This window comes from Haliotis rufescens, unplaced genomic scaffold, assembly GCF_023055435.1.
Source record: "Haliotis rufescens isolate VD_foot unplaced genomic scaffold, xgHalRufe1.0.p SCAF_24, whole genome shotgun sequence".
In the NCBI taxonomy this organism is placed as follows: domain Eukaryota; kingdom Metazoa; phylum Mollusca; class Gastropoda; order Lepetellida; family Haliotidae; genus Haliotis; species Haliotis rufescens.
In genome coordinates, this window is record NW_025963935.1 from 2,307,760 (window position 1) to 2,335,627 (window position 27,868).

Sequence of the window (27,868 nt, forward strand, 5' to 3'; positions counted from 1 at the left end):
ACTGTTGTATGAGACACATGTGACATCAACAACAACACTAACTCCTGGCTAAATACCTAACTACTGTTGTATGAGAGACATGTGACTTTGTTAACAACATTCACTAACACTAACTCCTTGCTAAATACCTAACTACTGTTGTATAAGACACATGTGACTTTGTTAACAACATTCACTAACACTAACTCCTGGCTAAATACCTAACTACTGTTGTATGAGACACATGTGACTTTGTTAACAACATTCACTAACACTAACTCCTGGCTAAATACCTAACTACTGTTGTATGAGACACATGTGACTTTGTTAACAACATTCACATACACTAACTCCTGGCTAAATACCTAACTACTGTTGTATGAGACACATGTGACATCAACATTAACACTAACTCCTGGCTAAATACCTAACTACTGTAGTATGAGAGACATGTGATGTCAACAACAAGAACAACAACACTCACTTCTGGCTAAACCCCTAACTACTGTAGTATGAGACACATGTGACATCAACAACATCACTAAGCTCCTAAATACTGTAGTATGGGACATCAACAGCTACAATCACTTATTCCTGACTGGCTACTGACCCCAGGTATCCCAGAGTCTACTTACCTCAGGCGTCTCACTATCTACTAACGGCAGGTATCCTACTAGCTACTTACCCCAGGTGTCCGACTATTTACTTACCCCAGGGGTCTCACTGGCTAATGACACCAGGTGCCCCACTGTCTACTTACCTCAGGTGTCCCACCCCGAGGTGTCTACTCTTCCCAGGTGTCTCATTGGCTACTGACTCCATGTGCCCCACTGCCTTTTTACCCCAGGTGTCTCACTGGCTACTGACACCAGGTGCCCCACTGGCTACTGACACCAGGTGCCCCACTGGCTACTTACCCCAGGTGTCCGACTGTCTACTTACATCAGGTGTCCCACTGTCTACTTACATCAGGTGTTCCACTGGCTCCTTACCCCAGGTGTCCCACTGTCTACTTACATCAGGTGTCCCACTGGCTACTAACCAAAGGGGTCACACTAGCTACATACCCCAGGTGTCCTAATGTATATTTACCTCAGGTGTCCCACTCGCTTCTTACCCAAGGTGTCCTTCTGTCTACTTACCCGAGGTGCCCCACTGGCTACATACCTAAGGTGTCCAACTGTTTACTTACCTCAGGTGTCCAACTGTTTACTTACCTCAGGTGTCCAACTGTTTACTTATCCCAGGTGTCCAACTGTTTACTTATCCCAGGTGTCTCACTGGCTACTGACCCCAGGTGTCTCACTGGCTACTTACCCCAGGTGTCCAACTGGCTACTTACCCCAAGTACCCCAATGGCTACTTCCCTCAGGTGTCTCAGTGTCTTCTTACCCCGGGTGTCCAACTGTGTACATACCCCGGGTGTCCTACTGTCTACTTACAGCAGGTGTCCAACTGTGTACATACCCCGGGTGTCCCACTGTCTACTTACAGCAGGTGTCCAACTGTGTACATACCCCGGGTGTCCTACTGTCTACTTACAGCAGATTTCCAACTGTGTACATGCCCCAGGTGTCCCACTGGCTACTTACACAAGGTGTCCCACTGTCTACTTACCTCCTGTGACAGTGGAGGTGACTGCTCGTCAATCGTCGATGCACGGTGTCCGATCTAATGTGTCGCTGGTGTGTCCCCATGCTCTGTCGAGCAGTTTCTGCAGCAGTAACAAAGCGATCTTGAAGATGCTGTCGCACAATCTGACGATCATGACGTCGGGTGGTGACCCTTGGTCTTCCACTAAGTGGTCGGTCATCTGTAGTGATTGTGGTCTGGTACCGTTGCTGGAGCCTGTATATGGTCCTTACGTGGACTTGATACACATTGGCTACTTGCAGGGCGGTTTGACCAGCTTGCAATCGTCCAAGGGCTTGGTGTCCCTGATTTCTTGTCAATCTTGGCATGTGGTCGCAATTCAATAACGAATGAATGTTATCCGATCTGGGTGCATTTTAATAGGGCAAGAAATGGGGGAACTCATCGGTTTACCATGGCCGTTGTCTTGATGCGTTTGCGCAATCAGTTATATTGTCATCTGCTTTATGTTTTAATCATTAAATTTTATTTTTTCGTAAAGGTTATATTAAATTTTAGAAACTTTTTGACATAAGTTACCCAGATATTAAAATGACAACTTTTCATGCAATGTTACTTGGGGTGACGTTTTTTTGCGGCTCAGTATATAATATGATGCGTCTGTAGATGGTACAACTCCAAAGACAAAACATTGTGACAGTCATGAAGCCTGTGTTCTCGGACATAACGTGCAAGAGGTGGTATGCCAGATTCACCATCATATTATTGTTTTCTTGAAAGCAAACTCTCAAGAGCACTTGATCCAACAATGTAATCTTTAAGATTGATCTTTGCCACGTTTGCAATGTGCTGAACGTTTACTTACCCATAGCGCTGCACGTTTCTCAATCTGTCATCAGCAGATTGTGGCCCGATAACAGCATGCCCATAACGTCGATGATAGACGCCGCTCTATACGCCCAAGGGCAACAACTTCAACCTAGGACAGTTTAGTCAGGATGATTGCATTAAGATATTGGTTGCAAACTGCATTCGGATAAGGGACATATTGCAACTGGAGAAAGAGCACATGCCCATATGTGTCATCCCCTAACTTACTGCACGTAAAATTGTTTTTGGAGACGTCCTAATGAGCGTTTTATGGTCGTTAAAGCTGTACAGCCGCATCGTTTATGGGTTTGGGTCCAAAATGTTGTAGGGTGGTATCACAATGACTGGCCGGACTGCGTACCTTATTGTCCATGGCAGAATCGTAGGCCAATACTATTTGGACATCATTGCACCAGATCCTGCACGTGCTCATCGTGCCAGGAATGTGACCCCATTTCTCCAACAGCAAAACATCCGTCTTTGCCAGAGAGAATGTATATTTTATTGAGGATTTCGTCAAATTCGAAAAGCGTTTAGTAGCAGGTATGGAAACATGAGTCTACTGCTATGATCCCGAGACACCATTCCACTTTTGCGGCAGCATCAAAGAAATTCACCAAGATCAGTGAAGAAAGTTATGGCCACTGTATTCTTGAATGCAAAGAGTTTGCAGGTCTTAGACGTTTACCACATGGGTGAAACCGAGCGGTATGGTGCTGACAAACCTAAAAACATTATCGGTGCGAACCGGGATTCGAACCACGATCATAGGTTTCTAATAGCTCAAGCACTATAAAATATGAATTGAATCGACATATCATAGACTGCGAATCATTGTCACTTACTAAGGTGTTACCAAGATCGGATAACATTTATTTGTGATGGAATTGCTACCGCATGCCAAGATAGACAAGAAATCAGCGACACCAAGCCCTTGGACGATTGCAAGCTGGACAAACCGCCCAGCAAGTAGCAAATGCATTTCAAGTCCACGTAAGGACCATATACAGGCTCCAGCAACGGTACCAGACCACCAACACTACAGATGACCGACCACTTAGTGGAAGACCAAGGGTCACGACCGGACGTCAGATTGTGCGACAGCATCTTCAAGATCGCTTTGTTAATGCTGTGGAACTTGCTCTACAAGCCATGGGGACACACCAGCGACACATCAGTGCGGACACCGTGCATCGACGATTGACACTTCCACTGTCACAGGCCACACCGAGGACCGATACTGACACCATGTCATCGCCGGGACCGTTTTCAGTTGGCAACACAGGACCAGCACTGGCGCCACCAGCACTGGAAAAGAGTCCTCTTCTCAGACGAGAGCCGTTACTATATCTCAACAGCAGATTGCAGAGAGAGAGAGAGTCTGGCGACGCCATGGGTCATGCCATTCGGATGCTCCTGTTGTTGTGAGAGACTCGTGGGTTGGTCCGAGCATCATGGTGTGGGATGGAATAGTTTTTGCACAGAGGGTCGGTCCTGTGGTCTTCCAGAACATTGGTCAAGTAAGAGGCAATGGTGTCACAGCAGTTCAGTACATTGATCAAGTCTTGAGACCACACGCCATACCTCATTTCGCTGCCGCAACCACGGATTTCAGCATGATAACGCCCGTGCCCACACTGTGAAAGCAACATGAGACTTCCTCCAGCAGAATGGCATCAGCACCATGCAGTGGCCTTCCCTCAGTCCCGATTTAAATCCCATTGAGCACCTGTGGGACGAGATTCAAAGACAGCTGAATGAAGCCCGACCAAGACCGACAACTGAAGTTGAACTGCGTCAGGCGTTCCTCAGTGTGTGGTCTCAAGTGCCTATGGCCTTCATCAACCGCCTCATCCATTCCATGTATCGACGTTGTGCGGCAGTCATCAATGCACATGGCGGACACACGAGATACGTTTGCGGTTCAGTATAGATGGGTTTATAAATATTTCTGACAGTCCGACATGAGTTAGTATTTTTTACTGTTGCTATCCATTTGCATCACTCTCTTGTATCAAATATTCTGTAATTATTAGACATATTAGATAACTTTGTGGATCCGTTAAAATTCGTTTATTGAGGAGATAATCCGCTTAAGTACTATAGTTTTGAGTGATTCACTGCCAAGTTCCCCATAAAACATAACATTGGATTTTGAATTCCTCAGACCAATTACTATTTTTAAAACGTTCAATTGCATTTTCTCTGTTATTTCTAAACCTTCAAAACCCCATATTTCGGAACAGAAGAGAGGGATTGTCACTACCATCACATCAAACGCCTTCAATAGACAATCTAATGGTAGGTTAACATTTCGTGCTCATCATTAGGCAGTACAATACATTTGTCGCGTTTGTTCTTAGTGATTTCATACAAAACACAAAGTGTATATTTCTGAGAAGATTTATCCTGAAATATGTGTAATTATCAACAATTTCCAGTATCTTTTCCTCAAAATAAATTATTGATTTGGTTGATTCGACTGGGCCACTTCCAAAGGATATTAACATTTAGCTTCCATTGTGAGCAATATTGATTGAGGAATCTAATGATCAAAATTGGGTATCGCTAAATAAGACTAATACTAAAATGTCTTACCACACTGTGATGTCATTTCTTGATATACAAGCAAATAAAATCCCTTTGAATCCTTGTTTTATTCCTGTGCTTCATGCACAGTCTTCATCAGATTATTTATCTGTTCCAAATATATATATGTTTTACGTATATATCAGATTTATCAAGGATCTTATGTTTAAGTTTGTTAGTGGCATTTGTATAGATGCACGGTAGTCGTTTACATGTATTGACCCTTGACGAGGGTCACGTGCACGTCTGAATAGAGAGGTGAGAGGTCAGTTACATTAGAATCGGACACTTTTACCTTTACACGCAGTTTTACCTAGCATTTTATTATTTCCTAGCCTGCCATTACCAATAAACAGATTGATCATATAATGGGTAGGTTCCTCGGGAGGATAAAGCCAACGGATAAAAACGATATCCGTTGGGGTCATATGCGGATAGAGATACAAGTATCAAATGTCAAGTAGGGACTACTTTCAAAGGTCAAGTAGGGACTACTTTCACTGTTTATAAACAAACATGGCGTCGCCCTCGTTATTCGGCGATCGAGTCAGAATTTACCTTCTGATTACACTTCTTAACGTTATGCCAGGACAGACCGACTGTCAACAACGTCTGACCGTGGCCGTGACGTCTGATACACTAGGGTTAGAGGAGCTTCCCTTTGACAAAGGACAGTTACTCTAGCAGACAGACCGATGGATTGCCGCGAAAGGGCAAATAAAAACAATTGTTGTTTTGCGTATATGTTGCTTCGCCACTGTGTAAGAAACAGATTTCAGTTAGACCAATATTGGCTACTGTCACTGTCCGACTGACACATCACTTACCCTGTGACGTAATAAATATTAATGCGCGCATTCCAGGAAAACTCGCAATGTTTCAGTAATGTTTGTGAGAGAGGGAAAGCGATTTTGAAACACAGAATTAAGGAAAGACATTATATGATAAAGCGGTTATCACGCTTGTGTGTTTGGGGATGGTAAATATCCTGTATTAGGAATAAACACTATGTATTTAGCGAGCCAAGGTTCGCTAACTACAATGTTTATGCCTAATGCAGGATATTTACCATCCCATAACACACTCGCGTGATAACCTCTATTTATTTTTTAACAGATTTTAATAAATTTATAGCCAAAGTTATTTATTCTTGTTTTGTCCTGTTTTTGTGCAACGAAGCCCAAGTTCATGGAACACAGATTCAGGGTTCATTTCATCAATATCCAAATGAAATACTTCAATTATGTATTCATCAAGAATTTCGTACTCGCGTGGATTATATGTCCGGGCATTAAAATCCCCAATTAGATTGACTTTGTGTGAAGAAACCGTTCAATACTCTCTGTAAATGCGTTCTACATGTCCACACAATTTACACATGATATATTGACAACGCCCCAGCTTGCAATCAACAAATCTAAGAGCTTGCGTAAGAACATTTTCTGCGGCAAAGACTTACCCTTTGTGCGAACACCTGGCATCATGATTGAATTTAAGCAATCCATTTATATAATTTGAATACCTCGTACGCCAAATGGAATCTGTTTCGTTTGAAAATCGAAACAGTTATTCTCTAGCATTGGGGTTTCATCTTTCTACAACAATAGTTGTTTTCGACAGGAGAATTAGTCGATTACAACATCTGGTGTCACAAAGCACAAAATAATATGTGTATGCCTGTAATGTCTGGGTTTCTTTGACATGGCAGTTTGAAACCCAGGATCACACATTTCAGCTAGAGGTAAGCTAATGTTTTATATAATAGTTTATTCAGAAAATAATAGTTAAAATTAGTTACCTGAACAGACAACTAAATATTTATATTTCACTTTAAAATAACACGTGTTTTGACACACACAGATGCTTAACAAACAAAAGTTACCATTTTACAATTATACATGCCTTGAGAGCCAGACGCGAATGGGTTTTAAATGCTCCATGTACCCGTCATATACATGAAACATAGATACATGTTATGTGCAATACTATGTGGAATTGAGTATGATATGTAAATAATGAATGTGTTCATCAGGTAAAACATTTCAAAACAATATGCAATATAAGGTGCTGAAGATCTTTTTTAGTTTTTGCAGTTTGTACACGTGCACACACCATTAGCTAAAACATATACATGCCATTATTATTTTGTTATCTTAAAATGCACATTTCGGAAATATATCAACGGACACTAAAAACCCTGCTAATCACTACATAAGGAACATCTCAAGAGATAAGAGGGACCGTCAAATACCTAAGCAGCAGTAAACCTCCAGGTCTGGATACGATTACAAATGAATATATTATTGATTCGTTATGTAGAACGTCAGGAGAACATCTTATTTATTCGTTATGAATAGTTTTTAAGCATATGAAACAAATATCATATTTACCTTATGACTATAGACTTGGCATGGTTACAGCAATATATAAGGGGAAGAATGAGAAATTTGATTCCCGAAAGTATAGAGGCATTACTCTAACATCATGTCTGTACGAAAATGTTCAAAAGTATAGAAGAAAAACTGTGTAGGTTTAACCAAGTCTGTCCCTGATATTTTACAGATTGGTTTAGATAGGACATGGAACTAGTCAGTGTTTAGTTTGACCGAAGGCATTCAGTACAACATACAAAGACACCTTGCAGATTAAGCTGTATATTTTTAAATAATGAAAAAGCATTTGAAGGAATATCGCACGAAGAAGACTTTTTCAACCCACATGAACTGTGCATTAGAGGTAATGCATGGGAATTGCTGGATCATTGTTTAGTTAATAGTTGTGCTTCTATTTCCTACCAAGGTGAACAAACAGACATATATGGTTCAACAAGGTGTTGGCTAAGGCAGAGTAATCTTTGGATGTTTTTTTGTTTGTTTTAATAAATGATCTCATTACAGCCCTTAGACAAGCACAATGTGGCATTCGTGCATATGGTAAGGGTATTCCAAAAATCTTGCTTGTTGACGATACTTCACTCGTTAACATACCACCAACGGGCTTTCAAAGATGCCTTAATATTGTACATACATATGCCCCAAGGTTATCGCCTAGTATAAATGCGATAATTGTGTTCAACAAAGCGAAACGCAAGGGGCGTAACTTTCACTGTAAACTTAGTGATGCACACATTACCATAACTGATTCTTGATTCTATGGTATATGGTGGATTACTCTTAACGCATAATCTTTCTTGTAAAACAAGAATTAAAAAGGACAGTCATAAAGCAGAGCAAAATATTAACTCCCTAATATCTTTTAGATTATATAGTTATCATCTTAATCCAATTTTAAGCGTGAACATATGGCTCAGAATAATACACAAAACCATCATTTATGCAAGTGAATTACCCTTGACATCAAGGGACAACATACCGATCTATTTGAAGGCACAGAAAGATATTTTGCACGCACTGTAAAGGATATTGATAAAAAGATCTGCTTCAGAATCCACTTTTGCGAACCTTGGTCTTTGGACAATTACTGCATGTATTGATAAATGCAAACCTTTATTTCTTGGTCGTTCAAGCAACCTTTACTGCAAAAACTTTGCAAATCTTGTTTTGTTTTGTGTCCGACCATTGCCAGCACTGTCACAACAAAGACAATCTGTAAAGAACTTAAACCAACACTTGATAAATACAATTCGGGTAGCTACACAGTACTTTCCCTCCAAAATATAAATGGAGAAATATTTCTAATGATACTATTTGCATATACGAAGAACAATTATGGCTAAGAAATGCAATGACAAATCTCTGGCATGTCTCGTTCTAAAATAATTCATACGAAATTTACATACTTTGTACTTTGGCAATTGTTTTTCTGTACCTGGAATACTGACCTGCCTAACAACTTTGTGTGAAAGTTTCATCACGCTGTAAACTTTCGAAATAATGCAAGCACTGAAATAGGCATATGTTCGACTATGACAACCACATTATTTATCATTGTTAAATACTTATATCAGAAAGAAATGCGTTTTTCTCTTCTCTCATTGACGCACTTAACATTAAAAAATATGTTGATTTCGAAACGCAAGACGAAACAGATATGATATCATTTAATTTTGGACTGAAACTGAATTTACTCACAATCGGGATCAACACATGTGGGAAACTATTATCATACTACAAGTCGCTTCTTATCTGTACAGCTAAAGCTATACTCACTCACTCTAAAATGTATTTTATGTGTGTGTGTACCCAGTTGTATCGACGCTTCTTATTATTTTCATGTGTCGAATTTTGACAAAAGATTAAGGTTGAATCAAAGGGAGTTATATTTATTTGAGAAATCTGACATTTTTAGTGTAAAACAAATTTTCAGAATTGTAACGAGCGATTGACGTCACATCTGAATCTTACACGAATACGCGGAGTTATCTGAGCCTGGATTGAGAGCTATGGGCCTTGTAGAAAGGAGTGAACTAAACCTGTGCTTAAATCACCCCAGAGTTAATTTTTAAGGTATTGATTTGAGCCTGCTACATCGGCGGGTACATCTCACTCTGCCCTTCTTCTTGTTATAGAGTATTACATTATTACATTTACACACGGAAGTCAGTTTGTATCAAATGTTTATAACCGGTGAGACTTTGGTAAATTCACATCTGATTTATTTGTCTGAATGGAAGGTCTGAAAACAAGGGACGAACCGTTGCACAGTAATTCTATAGAATGAAAGTTCCGTTGTGCTGCATATATATGTATACAGTACACATACGGTACGATTATGAGTCATTCCTAAATAAGTATGATGAATAGTATAAGTACATACACTTAAAAGTAGAAACATGTTTACGATAATAATGGCTGAGAGATATATTCACGTTGGTCGGTTTAGTATTATTTCCTTGGTTAATTATAAGTTGCCATTTAAAAAAAAAAAAATTATGAGATGAAAGAAATGATGGTGCAGAAAACGGAACAGAAATTAACACTATAATCGTGATGCAATCGTTTTACTCAATACAATCAACAAAGAACAATATATAGGGCGCCTTTTTACTCTTTATTCCTTATTATATATCAAGAATTCATTTATCCGTAACAAAGAAAGAATTTATTCTATCAAATAATGTTTCAAAATATCGACCATGTTTAGAGCCACAGCAAGTCTACAAATTATCAGTGACAGTGTGACTGGATTGAAAGGAGTGACTCTTCTTGCTCGTTGTTAGATGAGGAACACTTTCTGCTGAAATGCCCTCTCTACAAAGATCTGAGGATGTACTAATATCACCACCCGCCTTCGCTATACAACCAATATCACTTAAAATACCACAAAATTCCCAAGCGCCTTATATGCGAAATGATCTCCTATTTCATTTACAAAATGTTAATGCAAAGTTAAACTGCATCTCCTCACTATACCTTAATAATAGCAATATTTGTATTACATGGTGTATATCAATGTTGACAACTATCCGTTATACCAAGTCCTGTCCATGACTTGTACCCTTAGCCCAGTGGGTGTTTGTGCACATCTTCTTCTTGCCACATCAGGCTCATTGTGAGGACTATATTGCGTACTTTTGTGAAGATTTGTTGTCATGGTGTTTCAGGTGTTATGTGCACACGGGAATGTCTTTGTGTTTATTTTTTTTTTAATGAAAACTCATTGTGGCTTGTATTATAGTCTCCTCCAATACACAGCTATATATTTGTGTAGAAAACCCGCGCACTATACTCGATAAAATATAGAATATTTCAAGTGTGAAATACTAGTTCATTTCCGTATATTTTATGCTAAATTATCAATACACATTATTTAACTAAATTTGCTTTATGAAGAAAAATGCATGCGCGTGCATATTGGTATTAAAATCTTAGATTTCTCAAATATGTATTAGTTTTTCGAGGCCTAACTTGGGGTTGTGATGAAAAAATGCCAAATTAGGTTGCATAAACATAAATATTCAGAGACTTAATTGTTCGTCAAGACTGTTTTATCCCATTCGTGTTGTAAAGTTAGCAGAGTTTCTGCTAAGGACTTAAGACTTTATTGCGTAATTAATAGAGTTAGAGATAGCGACCTAAAATTGGAAAAGAGCTGAAAATGAAACTAATATCACAACACGCCTTCGGTATACACCAAATATCACTAAAATTCTACTAGATCAACAAATGATCATTTTCATTTACTAAATGTTCATGCAAAGAAAATCTGCATCTCCTCTCCCGACCTTAATAATAGCAATACTTGTATCACATGGTGTATATCAATGTTGATAAATATCCGTTATACCAAGTCCTGTAGATGTTTGTGTACATTTTCTACTTGCTACATAGGGTTCAGTGTGAGGACAGGCTTGGCAAGGGTGCTGAGGGCAGTTAAGGTGATGGCACAGACAGATAAGAGAGATCCCTTTGCAATTGTAAGCCCTTACTCCACAGAGTTTCGAGACTCCATTTATAAATACTCAAGGATTTGTGTGTGTGCGCGCGCATGTGTGTGTGTGTGTGTGTGTGTGTGTGTGTGTGTGTGTGTGTGTGTGTGTGTGATTGATAGTTATAACATAAAGATCATTTATCTTAAAAGGGACGATCATTGGAGGAGGGAAAGCATATTATTATTTTTCATGGACCTAAATAACCGATTACGAAAACATTACGTTGACATGTAATTGTCATGCTACAATAAATATTACTTTTGACAAGTCCAAGTAGGGCATTTATGAAATGCGTATTCATTCTCTGTCAACTAAGGTCAGTTTCATGGCGTCAATAGCCGTGCCGATCAGTTCACATACATACTGAACAACAAAAGCTCCTGTCACATTGAATAAGATTTAATGCAAAGGTATGTTTTTTACCAAATCTGAAACAATTTCGGTTTGCAACAGATAAAAGACTCCTGTAAATGTTCAAATAGTTTAATTTGCCTTACTGACTTAAGAAAATGCGTGATTTTATTAAAAAAACACATGAACATGCCAAAATGTCAATTTACAAATCAAAAGCGCGTGTTTCCACCTCTGGTTGCGATGCAAGCAACACATCTTCGTCTCATGCAATGGACAAGGCTTCACACAAAGTCCTGTGGGATATCTGTCCATATCTGCTGGATCATGTTTCGAAGTTCCTGGAGTGTCTGTGAAACACGTTTTTGACGTCGAAGGCGCCGATCCATCTCATCCCACATGTGCTCGATTAGAGAGATCAGGGGAGCGAGCCGGCTAGGGGATGACATTCACGTTGTTTTTTTTAAGATAATCCTGAACAAGTCAAGCAATATGAGGCCGGGCGTTGTCATGTTGAAAGGTAATGCCTGGGCCATGACGACGCAAAAACGGTAAAACAACAGGGCCGATGATATCGTCGCGGTAGCCACTATCAAACGGGTCCTCTGTCTTGCTGTAATCCCATCCCATACCATAACGCTGCCGCCCCCGAACTGACCTTTTTCCATGACACAATGATTGGCGAAATGTTCACCTCGACGTCAATACATTCGAATCCGTCCATCGCTGTGGCTGAGGTGAAAACGGGACTCTTCAGTTAATAGATCTTGTCCCCACTCCATGGCCGTCCAGCTTCGTAGACGCTTTCTGCACAAATGTAGACATGCTTGACGGTGATTTCCTGTCACAATGGGACGTCTGGCAGGTATTCTGGCGACAATCTCTGCACATCTGAGGCGACGACGTACGGTGTGTGAAAATATTCGTGGAAGGCCATGGATGCTTCTTGCAGTCACTGTTGCTGGCTGAAATCGATTTCGTAGGTGTGTTGTTCGAATCCAGTTGTCTTGTCGATTATTGGTTACGCGTGGCCTGCCACTCCGAGGATGGTCTCTGACTGCATTTGTCTGTTGCAAACGTTGCCATAAACACAAAATGGTGTTTCTGATGATCGTTACATTGTCTTGCAACATCACGTTGACTCAATCCTGCTTAAAGCATACCAATGGCTCACAGACGCTCATTTTCGGACAGGCGTGGCATTTCGTAATATTAAATAATTGCGTAATTTTGTTGCATGTGGAATCCCGTTAACGCACATGTTTTTATATCCATTTTTGGGTAGTTAAATCCATGGGGCTTCCATAAAAGTTAACTTTTGCATGGAATTCATGCTTTTCTGTAGCAGTTGCGTTTTTTCCATACATGTACTACAACATTGAAAACTTAACTTTACTTGTTTGAAAAATACACTAAAATATTGGTGTCGCCAAAATTAAAAGTCAAATAATATGGAATGTTATTTTTAATAAAACTGATAAAATAGATTAGACATAAAAAAGAGACATTTCAAAACCAGATAGTGTTATATCAGCTGAGGATTATGTTGCGTACTTTAGTTTAGATTTGTTGACATGGTATTTCAGGTGTTACGTGCACTCGGGAATGCCTTTCCGTTTGGAAAAAAAACTTTAAAAAACTCACAGTGGCGTGTATTGTACAATTGTATATTTGTGTAGAAAACCTGCGCACTGTACTCGAGAAAATACAGTTTGTTTCAAGTGGGAAATACCAGTTGATTTCCTTATATTTTATGCTAAATTACCTTTGGAATATCAATAACACATTATTTAACTAAATTTGCTTCATAAAGAAAAATGCATGCTCGTGCATAATGGTATTAAATGTCTTACATTTCTCAACTTTTAAGAATAAATATATCTATGAGTTTTTAGAGCCCTAAATTAGGTTGCATAAACATTAATATTCAGAGTCTTATAATTCGTTATTAAATAAGAATATCAATAATGTTTTCCCACAAAAGTGTTGTAAAGTTAGCAGAGTTCCTTCTCAGCCCTCTCTCTGACTTTATTGGGTAATAAATAGATATAGCGGCCTAAAATTGGCAAATAACACACGAATTCAGACAATGCTGCCGTGTGCCACTGCAACTATTCCCTGCCAAGTTGGATAAACATTAAGCAATAACACTTAGGGGTTGACTAGAGGCTATCAGTAGCCTTTCTTATCCAGCTATTTGGGTACGTGATATGATTTTCAACGAATCAACGATATTCCTAGGAACATGGGGTCTTTTCGGCGACAGGAATATTCATAGGAGGGCGAAAATGTCATCAAACTGGACAGCGTTGGCCTTTGTCTGACTGTGACCTAAAAAACGCTTAATTGTATGGTGAATGGAATGTAAATCTTAATTGTCTTGGATGAACAAATATATATTTAAGGATGGTGACATAATAACTACAGTTTTATGTAATCTGTAGCTATCTTGGGATGATATGAAAGCAAAATGTTCCATAATCATACTTATTTCGCTGATTAAACCATGTACAGACAGTAACAGTTTGCAGATGTGTTGGGTTTTAACATATTCACAAAATCAATTGCGGCTGAAGAGTAGCGCGTTTCTGACTATTGCAAATATTGTATATAAGCGATCAATCTTACGAACAGCTTCTGACAGAACTCGGGACTTGTATCTATACACTGTTTAAAAGGCCACAGTCAGACCAATATTTGCTTTCTACTCAGGTTGTGATCTAGATTAACACTTAGAAACTGAAATACATTTGAGATGGAAACAAACAACTGAATTTAGATTGAAAAGGAGCCCCAGTGAGATGGGAGATTAAGACTTTTGAAAAATCTAGACTTGCTTCATCGAGGACAATATCATTTCTATAAGGGCGGGGCGGAAGTTCAGTAAAATAGTATTGTACTAGGACAAACTGGTTGTGAGCATATATCTCTTAGAACTTGTGAACGCCATTATCCTGTCACCGTTAAGGCGAACCGTTCCAACAAATATAGCTGTATGTAAATCGTTTGCGCATCCGTCTCGACCGTTTGCGTAAACAGAGTTATTGTGTGGACTAAAAGTTTGGGTACTGACATTGATAAGATTAACACATGTGGTGATTATTACCAATGCTTATGATATTGTAATTCGAAAAAACTAATGACCTAAAGAGTTTCGTTGATATTTTGCATGAGAAATGTTTTGGATTTTATATATATTGTTTTATTGATTTTTAGAAGTTCTATGTATTGCAATTAAATCAACTTAAAAAGTATCGACTGGCATAACAGCAAATCCGTTGTGCTAAAACTGTCGATCCTGGTTACGTTAATTAATGCACGTACAGCTTCCAGCAGCTGCGACGTAACATCAATTACGTGCTGTAAACAATCCACGAAATCGGGAATGCACAAAATGGAAACGTTGAGTAAGGGATTATAAACCCCGGCCTGTAACAACACGCTAGAGCTGACCAATGAAGGCCGAAAACGAGCAATACCGGTAGACGCTGGTTTACGCTGAAGAGGGAGGAGCTTGATAAAAATCGTTCATTCGCAGTAATTTTCCATGACAAATAACGACGTTTTTTGGACAGAAAACCAATGTTGTGAAAGCGTCCAAAAAACGTTCTTTCCCAATGACCATATACGGAAAATAACGACGTTTTCGTGTTTGCAGTGGGACCAGCCAAGCTATTTCAGTGGCTACACATGTTACACATCAACTCCAGCATATAAAACCATTCCGTCACTCGCAGCAGCACCACACTGGGTACAACTCTTTCACAATGCAGAAGGTAAGTTGTTTTCTGTGTTATAAAGTTATAGATAAGGCTAACTAAATCACTTTCTGCAGGGGAACCTACGCTATATGCGGGTATTTAAGCCAAGAGCTGGAAAGGGGATGAGTATAAGCTACTACAGCTGAGAAGGGGATAACAGTGGAGAGGAGGTGAATATATATACTGAACAACAAAAGTTCCTGTGACATTGAATAAGATTTAATGCACAGATATGTTTTTTACCAAATCTGAAACAATTGCGGTTTGCAACAGATAAAGGACTCCTGAAAGTGTTCAGATGGTTTAATTTGCCATGCTGACTTGCCATAAACATGCCAAAATGTCAACTTACAAATCAATAGCGTGTGTGTCCACCTCTGGTTGCGATGCAAGCAACACATCTTCGTCTCATGCAATGGACAAGGTGTTACACAAAGTCCTGTGCGATATCTGTCCATATCTGCTGTAGCATGTTTCGAAGTTCCTTGAGTGTCTGTGAAACACGTGGTTGACGCCGAAGGCGCCGATCCTTCTCATCCCACATGTGCTCGATTGGTGAAAGATCAGGGAAGCGAGCCGGCTAGGGGATGACATTCACGTTGCTTTGTTGAAGATAATCCTGAACAAGTCAAGCAACATGAGGCCGGGCGTTGTTATGTTGAAACATGACACTGGGCCATGACGACGCGAAAACGGTAGAACAACAGGGCCGATAATCTCGTCGCAGTCATTGAGATTTCCCTCAACCAATATCAAACGTGTCCTCTGTCTTGCTGTTATCCCACCCCATACCATAACGCTGCTGCTGATGATTGACGTAACGTTCACCTCGACGTCGGTACACTCGAATCCGTCCATCGCTGTGGCTGAGGTGAGAACGAGACTTGTCAGTTAATAGAACTTGTCCCCGCTGCATGGCCGTCCAGCGTAGACGCTGTCTGCACCACTGTAGACGTGCTTGGCGGTGATTTCCTGTCAAAATGGGACGTCTGGCAGGTCTTCTGGCGACAATCACTGCACATCTGAGGCGACGACGTACGGTTTGTGAAGATATTCGTCAAAGGCCATTGATGCTTCTTGCAGTCACTGTTGCTGGCTGAAATCTATATCGTAGGTGTGTTGTTCGAATCCAGTTGTCTTGTCGATTATTGGTTACGTGTGGCCTGCCACTCCGATCTCGCGAGGATGGTCTCTGACTGCATTCGTCTGTTGCCAATGTTGCCATAAACACCAAAATGGTGCTTCTGTGGACGTTAAATTGTCTTGCAACATCAAGATCCTGCTTCAAGCATACCAATGGCTCGCAGACGCTCATTTTCGGACAGGCATGGCATTTCGTAATGTTGAATAATTGCGTAATTTTGTTGTTTTTCTGAGTGGCTGTTGTCAGCACGATGCTAAACAATGCATATAGAATTCCGTTAACGCACATGTTTTTATACCCATTTTGGGTAGTGATATGCATGGGGATTGTATAAAAGTCAACTTTTTTGTGCATGGAATGCTTGCTTTTCTGTAGCAGTTGCGTTTTTGTGACTTGATTCCATACATGTGCTACAATATGGAAAACCAAACTTTACTTGTTTGAAAAATATACTAAAATATTGGTGTCAGGGGAACTTTTGTTGTTGAGTATACATAAAAAAAAATGAACTGAACTGACACGTTATCAGCGCTGAAAGAATACTTGGAGATGGTTGTATTATCATGCATTACTTCATATATAACTTTTAAAAAACCAATGACGATGAGTATTTAATAAATGTATTACGATTTTCCGCTGAAGTGGTTGCAAATTAATTTCGTATCTTTAAATCATTTTTACACAAAATTACTCAGCCACAGATTACCTTTTACAAAATTTCAATTACATAAAAAACAAACTTTCTTTTGCCCCGCAGTTAATGTATTATATATCGTTTTGGCTCGTATTTTCATGTGATACTGCTGCTGAGAATTGACAGAAAACAAATCTCACCACTTATGTCAACCACTGGTTTGCCTGCCTCGATTTTTTATAACATGTAATTGCTTTAATTTTGAATCAGACTTTCAATTGTTTCAAATGTTGGTTCTTCAAGGATCCGATAATACTGCTGCTTCTCCTGCTGATTTGTCAATCATGCTGCCAAAGGCATGGTAAGTTGGTTACTGTCGCTCACATGTATCGCATATCTCTTGCCCTATTGACGCTTTACGTGTTATTCTATTGAATAACTAACAACAACAAGTTTGAGCTAAATCATTAGCTCTTCAAAGTAAGTAAAGTGCGAAACATTGGCGTCCAGATATTGATCCAGAAGTGATCAAAGATCCGCATTATTATGATAAATGAATGGTATTATAGACCTACTGTAATATCCCCATATCGAAAAACAATCGGATCCAAACCTCTTGACAAATTCAGGTGTCATCATTGGTGGGAAGAAAAGTGTGAAGCTTTAGCTACATTGATCACGTGGTTTCTGAGGAGAAGAAGATTGTGATTGCAAATTCATCAAAATCAGATCCAAGTTCTCGCTGCCGCTAAACAAATTTCTGAGGACATCACAATACGGGTCACGTCAGAACGACCTTTTGCGAACTTTGACCGATGACTAAAATGACTAACAAGAAATTGACATCAGCCAATTAGAAAGCAGTTTTTTCAAGCTTTACGTCACTCATTTCAAACTGGCGACTTCCATGTCCGTCTACGCTTGAAAAATATATCGAAACAGTTCTCGATTTAAATTTTGAACTGAACAAACGAACATTTTGGAATGTTTGATATATGGTTGAGATTGTATGGCAGTGCTTCCTACGTTCTGTGCAACGCCTCCGGATCCGCCATTTAAATGTTTATCCCACGGAAGCGTGAGATAGACGATCATTTTGACGGAATCAGTCGTACGGGCTGTAACTGCCGTTTGGAATACTTTGGTAACATTTCGAGGTTGCATGATTACAAAATACATTCCGACTGTCACTTTCATGATCTGGTAAGCGACGCTTTATATTGGTCGGTTGAAAGGTCGTTCTGACACGACCGGTAATGGGATGTCCTCAGATCTTTGATAAGCGATAGCGAGAACTAAGATCTGATTTTAATGAGATTGTGATTACGATGGATGATGTTTTGTATTTTCCAGTATGGCGACTGGCAACGATATTTATCTTGAACTCACTTGGTAACTTCATAAAGTGACTATCTCACCCACCGCGTTTCACACCAATGGTCATGTACTATTTTAAGGAGATTTTTTACTAAGAGAAATATCAAAGTTGTCTGGTTGCACATAGAAATCACATTTTTCATGTCTTGAATATACTTGAAACACTTTTTAGCAGCAAACACCCACTGCATCCACTGAGTCCATGAAACCAACCAGCACCTGAAGTTCACAAGATCGGTTCGACAATTGTACAGTTTGTGTATCATAGTTGTAGACGTACATACAGTATCTTGATTCGCCTGTGAATAGGACGTGTCGACAACGCCCGACCCGCTAATACCTGATTTGTTCCCCATAGAAACGGTGATGGTAGCCACACACTGATGTTCACCCCTTTCAAACTGTCATGTCAAACACACCCTGATGTCCACCTCTTCGAAATTCCCCTCAAAACTGTTTTGTTGTCCATACCCAGATTTTTACCTTTTGGAAAATGTCACAGACAATACGCTGATTCTGACCCCTTCAAAACTGTCATGGTAACCGCATTCAGAATTTTGAAACCTTTGAAATTGTCATTATGACCGCATCCTGATATTCACTCCTGAGAAACATGTTGTCGACTTTCTGACTTTGACCCCCTCATTACTGTTTTGGCGTCCATACCTTGGTTTACACCAATTCTAAACTTTCACAGCGATCACACCATGAATCTTACCCCCTCAAAAAACATATCTTGATTTGCACCTATTTGACACATTCATAACGACCTAAACATGATTTCCACCAATTCGCAACATTCAAAGCAACCATACCCTGATTGTCCCTCATTTGGATGTTTTATGGCCACCGCAACCTGATTATCACCCTGTACAAACGGGCATGTCTTTACACACTGATTACCAGCCTTTAATAACTATCATGGCGTTCAGACACTCATTACCATCTTCAAAAACTGGCTTGGCGACCACACCTGCTTATCACCCTTTCCAAACTGTCATGTCGTTTACACACTGATTACCATTTAAAAACTGACATGGCGACCACATCCTGATTATCTCCCTTTAAAAACTAGCATGGCGACCACACCTTGATTATAACAATAAAAGAAACTGTCATGGCGTTCAGATGCTGATTAGTAACCTTCAAAAACCCTTAAGAATTTGCATAGATGTTGCCTTTGAATCTTTTATTCTTATTTTGAAACACTTTCTTGAAACTAATTAAGCTTCATATTTTATTTTGCAGGCTCCGATGGTTCCAGAATCTGCAGCTTTTCTAAACCTTGTGCTAATGGGGGCACATGCACCCCCTTGTCTCATGGCTCCGTTTGTCAGTGTCAGTTTGGTTTCCGTGGTACCAGGTGTACAGGTAGGTTTCAGAATGGCCACGATGGAATGAGCTCTCTTCAACGCATCTTTTAAGAGAGTTTTTCAGCTATATGATGGCATGTGAGGGTTTTTTTTGTTTGTTTTTTGTTTCCTGTATGACGCCGCACTCAACAGTATTCCAGCTTGATTATCACCATTTAAAAATTGTCATGGCGTTCACACACTTATAACTACTACTTCGAAACTGTCATAGCAGCCACACCCGGAGATTCACCCTTTTGGAACTATCATGGCGATCATATCCTGATTTTCAGCCCATTGATGCCTTATTTTCCATCATTTGGAACTGTTATGAAACCATACCCTGATTTTCACCCACTTGAAACTGTCATAGCGACCACAACCTGTTTATGACCCTTTAAAAAATGGCATGGCGTTCACACCCTGGTTATTACTCTTTAAAAAATGTCATGGAGTTCACATCAAGACCACATAAAGAATTACACCCATGAACTGTTATGGATACCATCCACTGATTTTCACCCCTGTAAATTGTTATGTTGTGCACGCCCTGATCTTAACCCCCTCAAAACTGTTTTTGCATGCCTATCTTGGCTTCCACCCATTCTAAACTACATCCTTATTCTCACCCATGCAAAACTCTCGGAGTGACCGGGAACTTATATTCAACCCTCCAAAACTGTTTTTGCGTCAAAACCTTGATTTTCAAGCACTCGAAACTGCCATAGGGACAATACCCTGGTTCTGAGCCCTTCAAAACTATCCTGTTATTCCGACCACTACCTGAATTTCAATCCCTCGAAAGTGTCATGTTGTCCACACTCTGATTTTCGCCCCATAAAATCTGTTTCGTCATCCATACCATGATGTTCACGCATTCAAAAATCTGATAACGACCACACCCTTAGTTTCATACATGAAGAACTATCATGGCAGGTATACCCTGATGTTCATACATAAAGAACCGTGGTGGTGGATATACCCTGATGTTAATACATGAAGAACTGTCGTGGCAGATATACCCTGATGTTCATGCATAAAGAACTGTCATGGTGGGTATACCCTGATGTTCATGCTTGAAGAACTGTCATTGCAGGTATACCCTGATGTTCATGCATGAAGAACTGTCATGGCAGGTAAACCCTGATGTTCATGCATGAAGAACTGTCATGGCAGGTATACCCTGATGTTCATGCATGAAGAACTGTCGTTGCAGATATACCCTGATGTTCATGCATGAAGAACTGTCATGGCAGGTATACCCTGATGTTCATGCATGAAGAACTGTCATGGCATGTATACCCTGATGTTCATGCATGAAGAACTGTCGTGGCAGGTATACCCTGATGTTCATGCATGAAGAACTGTCATGGTGGGTATACCCTGATGTTCATACATAAAGAACCGTGGTGGTGGATATACCCTGATGTTAATACATGAAGAACTGTCGTGGCAGATATACCCTGATGTTCATGCATAAAGAACTGTCATGGTGGGTATACCCTGATGTTCATGCTTGAAGAACTGTCATTGCAGGTATACCCTGATGTTCATGCATGAAGAACTGTCATGGCAGGTAAACCCTGATGTTCATGCTTGAAGAACTGTCATGGCAGGTATACCCTGATGTTCATGCATGAAGAACTGTCGTTGCAGATATACCCTGATGTTCATGCATGAAGAACTGTCATGGCAGGTATACCCTGATGTTCATGCTTGAAGAACTGTCATGGCAGGTATACCCTGATGTTCATGCTTGAAGAACTGTCGTGGCAGGTATACCCTGATGTTCATGCATGAAGAACTGTCATGGCAGGTATACCCTGATGTTCATGCTTGAAGAACTGTCATGGCAGGTATACCCTGATGTTCATGCATGAAGAACTGTCGTGGCAGGTATACCCTGATGTTCATGCATGAAGAACTGTCATGGCAGGTATACCCTGATGTTCATGCTTGAAGAACTGTCATGGCAGGTATACCCTGATGTTCATACATGAAGAACTGTCATGGCAGGTATACCCTGATGTTCATGCATGAAGAACTGTCATGGCAGGTAAACCCTGATGTTCATGCTTGAAGAACTGTCATGGCAGGTATACCCTGATGTTCATGCATGAAGAACTGTCGTTGCAGATATACCCTGATGTTCATGCATGAAGAACTGTCATGGCAGGTATACCCTGATGTTCATGCATGAAGAACTGTCATGGCAGGTATACCCTGATGTTCATGCTTGAAGAACTGTCATGGCAGGTATACCCTGATGTTCATGCTTGAAGAACTGTCGTGGCAGGTATACCCTGATGTTCATGCATGAAGAACTGTCATGGCAGGTATACCCTGATGTTCATGCTTGAAGAACTGTCATGGCAGGTATACCCTGATGTTCATGCATGAAGAACTGTCGTGGCAGGTATACCCTGATGTTCATGCATGAAGAACTGTCATGGCAGGTATACCCTGATGTTCATGCTTGAAGAACTGTCGTGGCAGGTATACCCTGATGTTCATACATGAAGAACTGTCATGGCAGGTATACCCTGATGTTCATGCATGAAGAACTGTCATGGCAGGTATACCCTGATGTTCATGCATGAAGAACTGTCATGGCATGTTTACCCTGATGTTCATGCATGAAGAACTGTCATGGCAGGTATACCCTGATGTTCATGCATGAAGAACTGTCATGGCAGGTATACCCTGATGTTCATGCATGAAGAACTGTCATGGCAGGTATACCCTGATGTTCATGCATGAAGAACTGTCATGGCAGGTATACCCTGATGTTCATGCATGAAGAACTGTCATGGCAGGTATACCCTGATGTCCATGCATGAAGAACTGTCATGGCAGGTATACCCTGATGTTCATGCATGAAGAACTGTCATGGCAGGTATACCCTGATGTTCATGCATGAAGAACTGTCGTGGCAGGTATACCCTGATGTTCATACATGAAGAACTGTCATGGCAGGTATACCCTGATGTTCATGCATGAAGAACTGTCATGGCATGTTTACCCTGATGTTCATGCATGAAGAACTGTCATGGCAGGTATACCCTGATGTTCATGCATGAAGAACTGTCATGGCAGGTATACCCTGATGTTCATGCATGAAGAACTGTCATGGCAGGTATACCCTGATGTTCATGCATGAAGAACTGTCATGGCAGGTATACCCTGATGTTCATGCATGAAGAACTGTCATGGCAGGTATACCCTGTTGTCCATGCATGAAGAACTGTCATGGCAGGTATACCCTGATGTTCATGCATGAAGAACTGTCATGGCAGGTATACCCTGATGTTCATGCATGAAGAACTGTCGTGGCAGGTATACCCTGATGTTCATACATGAAGAACTGTCATGGCAGGTATACCCTGATGTTCATGCATGAAGAACTGTCATGGCAGGTATACCCTGATGTTCATGCATGAAGAACTGTCGTGGCAGGTATACTCTGATGTTCGTACATGAAGAACTGTCATGGCAGGTATACCCTGATGTTCATGCATGAAGAACTGTCATGGCGGATATACCCTGATGTTCATGCATGAAGAACTGTCATGGCGGATATACCCTGATGTTCATGCATGAAGAACTGTCATGGTGGTTATACCCTGATGTTCGTGCATGAAGAATTGTCATGGCGGATATACCCTGATGTTCATGCATGAAGAATTGTCATGGCGGATATACCCTGATGTTCATACATGAAAAACTGTCATGGCGGGTATACCCTGATGTTCATGCATGAAGAACTGTCATGGCAGGTATACCCTGATGTTCATGCATGACGAACTGTCATGGCAGGTATACCCTGATGTTCATGCATGAAGAACTGTCATGGCAGGTATACCCTGATGTTCATGCATGAAGAACTGTCGTGGCAGATATACCCTGATGTTCATGCATGAAGAACTGTCATGGCAGGTATACCCTGATGTTCATGCATGAAGAACTGTCATGGCAGGTATACCCTGATGTTCATGCATGAAGAACTGTCGTGACAGGTATACCCTGATGTTCATACATGAAGAACTGTTATGGCAGATATACCCTGATGTTCATGCATGAAGAACTGTCATGGCAGGTATACCCTGATGTTCATGCATGAAGAACTGTCATGGCATGTTTACCCTGATGTTCATGCTTGAAGAACTGTCGAGGCAGGTATACCCTGATGTTCATACATGAAGAACTGTCATGGCAGGTATACCCTGATGTTCATGCATGAAGAACTGTCATGGCAGGTATACCCTGATGTTCATGCATGAAGAACTGTCGTGGCAGGTATACTCTGATGTTCGTACATGAAGAACTGTCATGGCAGGTATACCCTGATGTTCATGCATGAAGAACTGTCATGGCGGATATACCCTGATGTTCATGCATGAAGAACTGTCATGGCGGATATACCCTGATGTTCATGCATGAAGAACTGTCATGGTGGTTATACCCTGATGTTCGTGCATGAAGAATTGTCATGGCGGATATACCCTGATGTTCATGCATGAAGAATTGTCATGGCGGATATACCCTGATGTTCATACATGAAAAACTGTCATGGCGGGTATACCCTGATGTTCATGCATGAAGAACTGTCATGGCAGGTATACCCTGATGTTCATGCATGACGAACTGTCATGGCAGGTATACCCTGATGTTCATGCATGAAGAACTGTCATGGCAGGTATACCCTGATGTTCATGCATGAAGAACTGTCGTGGCAGATATACCCTGATGTTCATGCATGAAGAACTGTCATGGCAGGTATACCCTGATGTTCATGCATGAAGAACTGTCATGGCAGGTATACCCTGATGTTCATGCATGAAGAACTGTCGTGACAGGTATACCCTGATGTTCATACATGAAGAACTGTTATGGCAGGTATACCCTGATGTTCATGCATGAAGAACTGTCATGGCAGGTATACCCTGATGTTCATGCATGAAGAACTGTCATGGCGGATATACCCTGATGTTCATGCATGAAGAACTGTCATGGCGGATATACCCTGATGTTCATGCATGAATAACTGTCATGGTGGTTATACCCTGATGTTCATGCATGAAGAACTGTCATGGCGGATATACCCTGATGTTCATGCATGAAGAACTGTCATGGCGGATATACCCTGATGTGCATGCATGAAGAACGGTCATGGCAGGTATACCCTGATGTTCATACATGAAGAACTATCATGGCGGATATACCCTGATGTTCATACATGAAGAACTGGCATGGCGGATATACCCTGATGTTCATACATAAAGAACTGTCATGGCGGATATACCCTGATGTTCATACATGAAGAACTGTCATGGCAGGTACACACTGATGTTCATACATGAAGAACTGTCATTGCGCGTATACCCTGATGTTCAGCCCATTGAAACGTCGTGAGACGAAACCAATACTTGCCCTTATTCGGAACAATTATGGAAACCATATTCTGATTATCACCCCTTTGAAGCTGTCATAGGGACCATAACCTGATTATCACCTTTTACAAACCGTCATGGCGTTCACACACTAATTACCACCCTTAACAAACACTTATTCCGTCCAAACACTGATTAACAACCTCCAAAAACCTCCATGGTGTGCACACTCTGATTACTGCCTTTCAAAATCTGGCATGGCGTGCAGACACTGATTTCCACCCTTCTAAAACTATCATGAAGACCATGCCCTGATTATCACAATTAAAAACAACTTTCACAATTGTCACCTCTATGAACAGTAGTTCAGTAACACTAGTCATAGGAATTGCACTCTCGATTGAGGACTTCTTTTGGTAGCGGAAGTAGTGGTAGTTGTATCAGCAGCATATGCGGAAGATGCTCAATACATTTAGTGTCAATAATAATTATAAACTCCAATATGCCCATATCAAGGAAACCTTTCGGTCAGAATATAAATGTAGACTAAAGAAGATCTGGAGTGAATGCTCGCCTTAAAGTTAAAGCCACAAATAGTTATGCTGTACCTGTCCTTTTGTATTCTTTTTGGTGTTATTTATTGGACAAAACAAGAAATTCGCGGTATTGACACCCTCACACGAAGAATCATGTCAGACAATAGAGCCAGACATCCCTTCCCTTAATCGCTTATATTTACAAATCTATCCATCTATATACCTTTATATGTTATCTATGTATGTGTAACACTGTAACAATCTTTACATATTGCACGTTTATTTTCCAGTCTCCCATGACCAGAACCTAGACATCCTGTTTGTAGAAGATGTTTCACGCTCCATCGGCAAACCCAAATTTGACGAAATGAAACGATTCCAAGAGAGTATGGTGAACTCTTTCACCATAGGCCGTGATGATGTTAACGTTGCATTGATAGCATTTTCTTCAAACGCGAGAGTGGTATTCAGATTCACTGAATATAACAACAACAAGTCGGCTGTGCTGGCAGCTCTCCAACAGCAGACATACGAAGAGGGTCCCTCTACGAACATTGGCGATGCCATCAAGCTGGCAACTAGTACAATTTTCAACGGCGACCGCAATGACGCTGACAACAAGGTCATCATGTTTACCGATGGGTACACCACAAGGGAGGACCGGGAGGCCATTGCTGCCAGTATTGGTGATCTGAAAGCCAAAGCTGAGGTATTTGTTGTTGCTATCTCCCAATTAGATGCCAATTCCACAATCCACCTAATTGCATCGAGACCTTACAACATCTTCCCGATTGGCTCCCCTGATTCAGTCAGAACTATCCTACTAAAGATGAAGCTTGGTCTGATTGGATGAAATAGCTGCACTAAATGTTACTTCGTAACCAATAAATGGTCAACATATGCTGCGAGTTTGTTGTTTTGTGTGTTTGTGTGTGTGTGTGTGTATGTGTGTGTGTGTGTATGTAAGAGAGAGAGAGAGAGAGAGAGAGAGAGAGAGAGAGTGAGTATGGTTTTACGCCGCTTTAAGCAATATTCCAGCAATATCACGGCGGGGGACACCAGAAATGGGCTTCACACATTGTACCCATGTCGGGAATCAAACCCGGGTCTTCGGCGTGACGAGCGAACGCTTTATCCACTAGGCTACCCGACCGCCCCTATTCTGAAGAAGAAACATTTCATTACTGACTGTCTAGTGAAGCACAGCAAACAGTGGCATTGCTGATCATGACTGTTTAGTAAAGCACAACCAACTGTGGCATTGCTGACAGTTTAGTGAAGCACAGTCAACAGTGGCATCACAGACAGTTTAGTGAAACACAGCCAACAGTGCCATTGCTGACTGTTTAATGAAGCACAGCAAACAGTGGCATTGCTGACTGTTTAGTAAAGCACAACCAACTGTGGCATTGTTGACAGTTTAGTGAAGCACAGTCAACAGTGGCATTGCAGGCTCTTTAGTAAAGCACAACCAACTCTGGCATTGCTGACTGTTTAGTAAAGCAAAATCAACAGGAGTGGCATTGCTGACTGTTTAGTGAAATACAGCGAACAAAGCCACTGCTGACTGTTTACTGAAGCACAACCAACTCTGGCATTCCAGACTGTTAAATGAAAACAGCCAACAATGCCATTACTGACTGTTTATTAAAAAAACAAACAACTGTGGCATTGCTGACTGTTTAGTGAAACACTGCCAACAGTGGCATTGCTGACTGTTTAGTGAAGCACAACCAACTGTGGCATTGCAGACTGCTTAGTGAAGCACAACCAACTGTGGCATTGCAGACTGTTTAGTGAAACACTGCCAACAGTGGCATTGCTGACTGTTTAGTGAAGCACAACTAACTGTGGCATCACAGACTGTTTAATTAAGCACAAACAACAGTGGCATTGCTGAC

General features: G+C 40.8%; 2 protein-coding genes across 13 annotated transcripts in view; both read left to right on the plus strand.

Annotated features, from left to right (window-relative positions):
* Window positions 1–27,868, plus strand: part of LOC124127574 (ankyrin repeat domain-containing protein 50-like) — a 436,330-nt gene that overhangs the window by 186,146 nt on the left and 222,316 nt on the right. The gene's annotated exons all lie outside the window — the stretch shown is intronic.
* Window positions 6,704–26,868, plus strand: LOC124121367 (von Willebrand factor A domain-containing protein 2-like). The gene is made up of 5 exons (XM_046484363.2): window positions 6,704–6,772; window positions 15,432–15,549; window positions 17,616–17,673; window positions 19,938–20,060; window positions 26,258–26,868. Exons 2-5 carry the CDS (start codon window positions 15,541–15,543, stop codon window positions 26,818–26,820), a joined length of 753 nt encoding a protein of 250 aa, XP_046340319.1. The 5' UTR covers window positions 6,704–6,772; window positions 15,432–15,540; the 3' UTR covers window positions 26,821–26,868.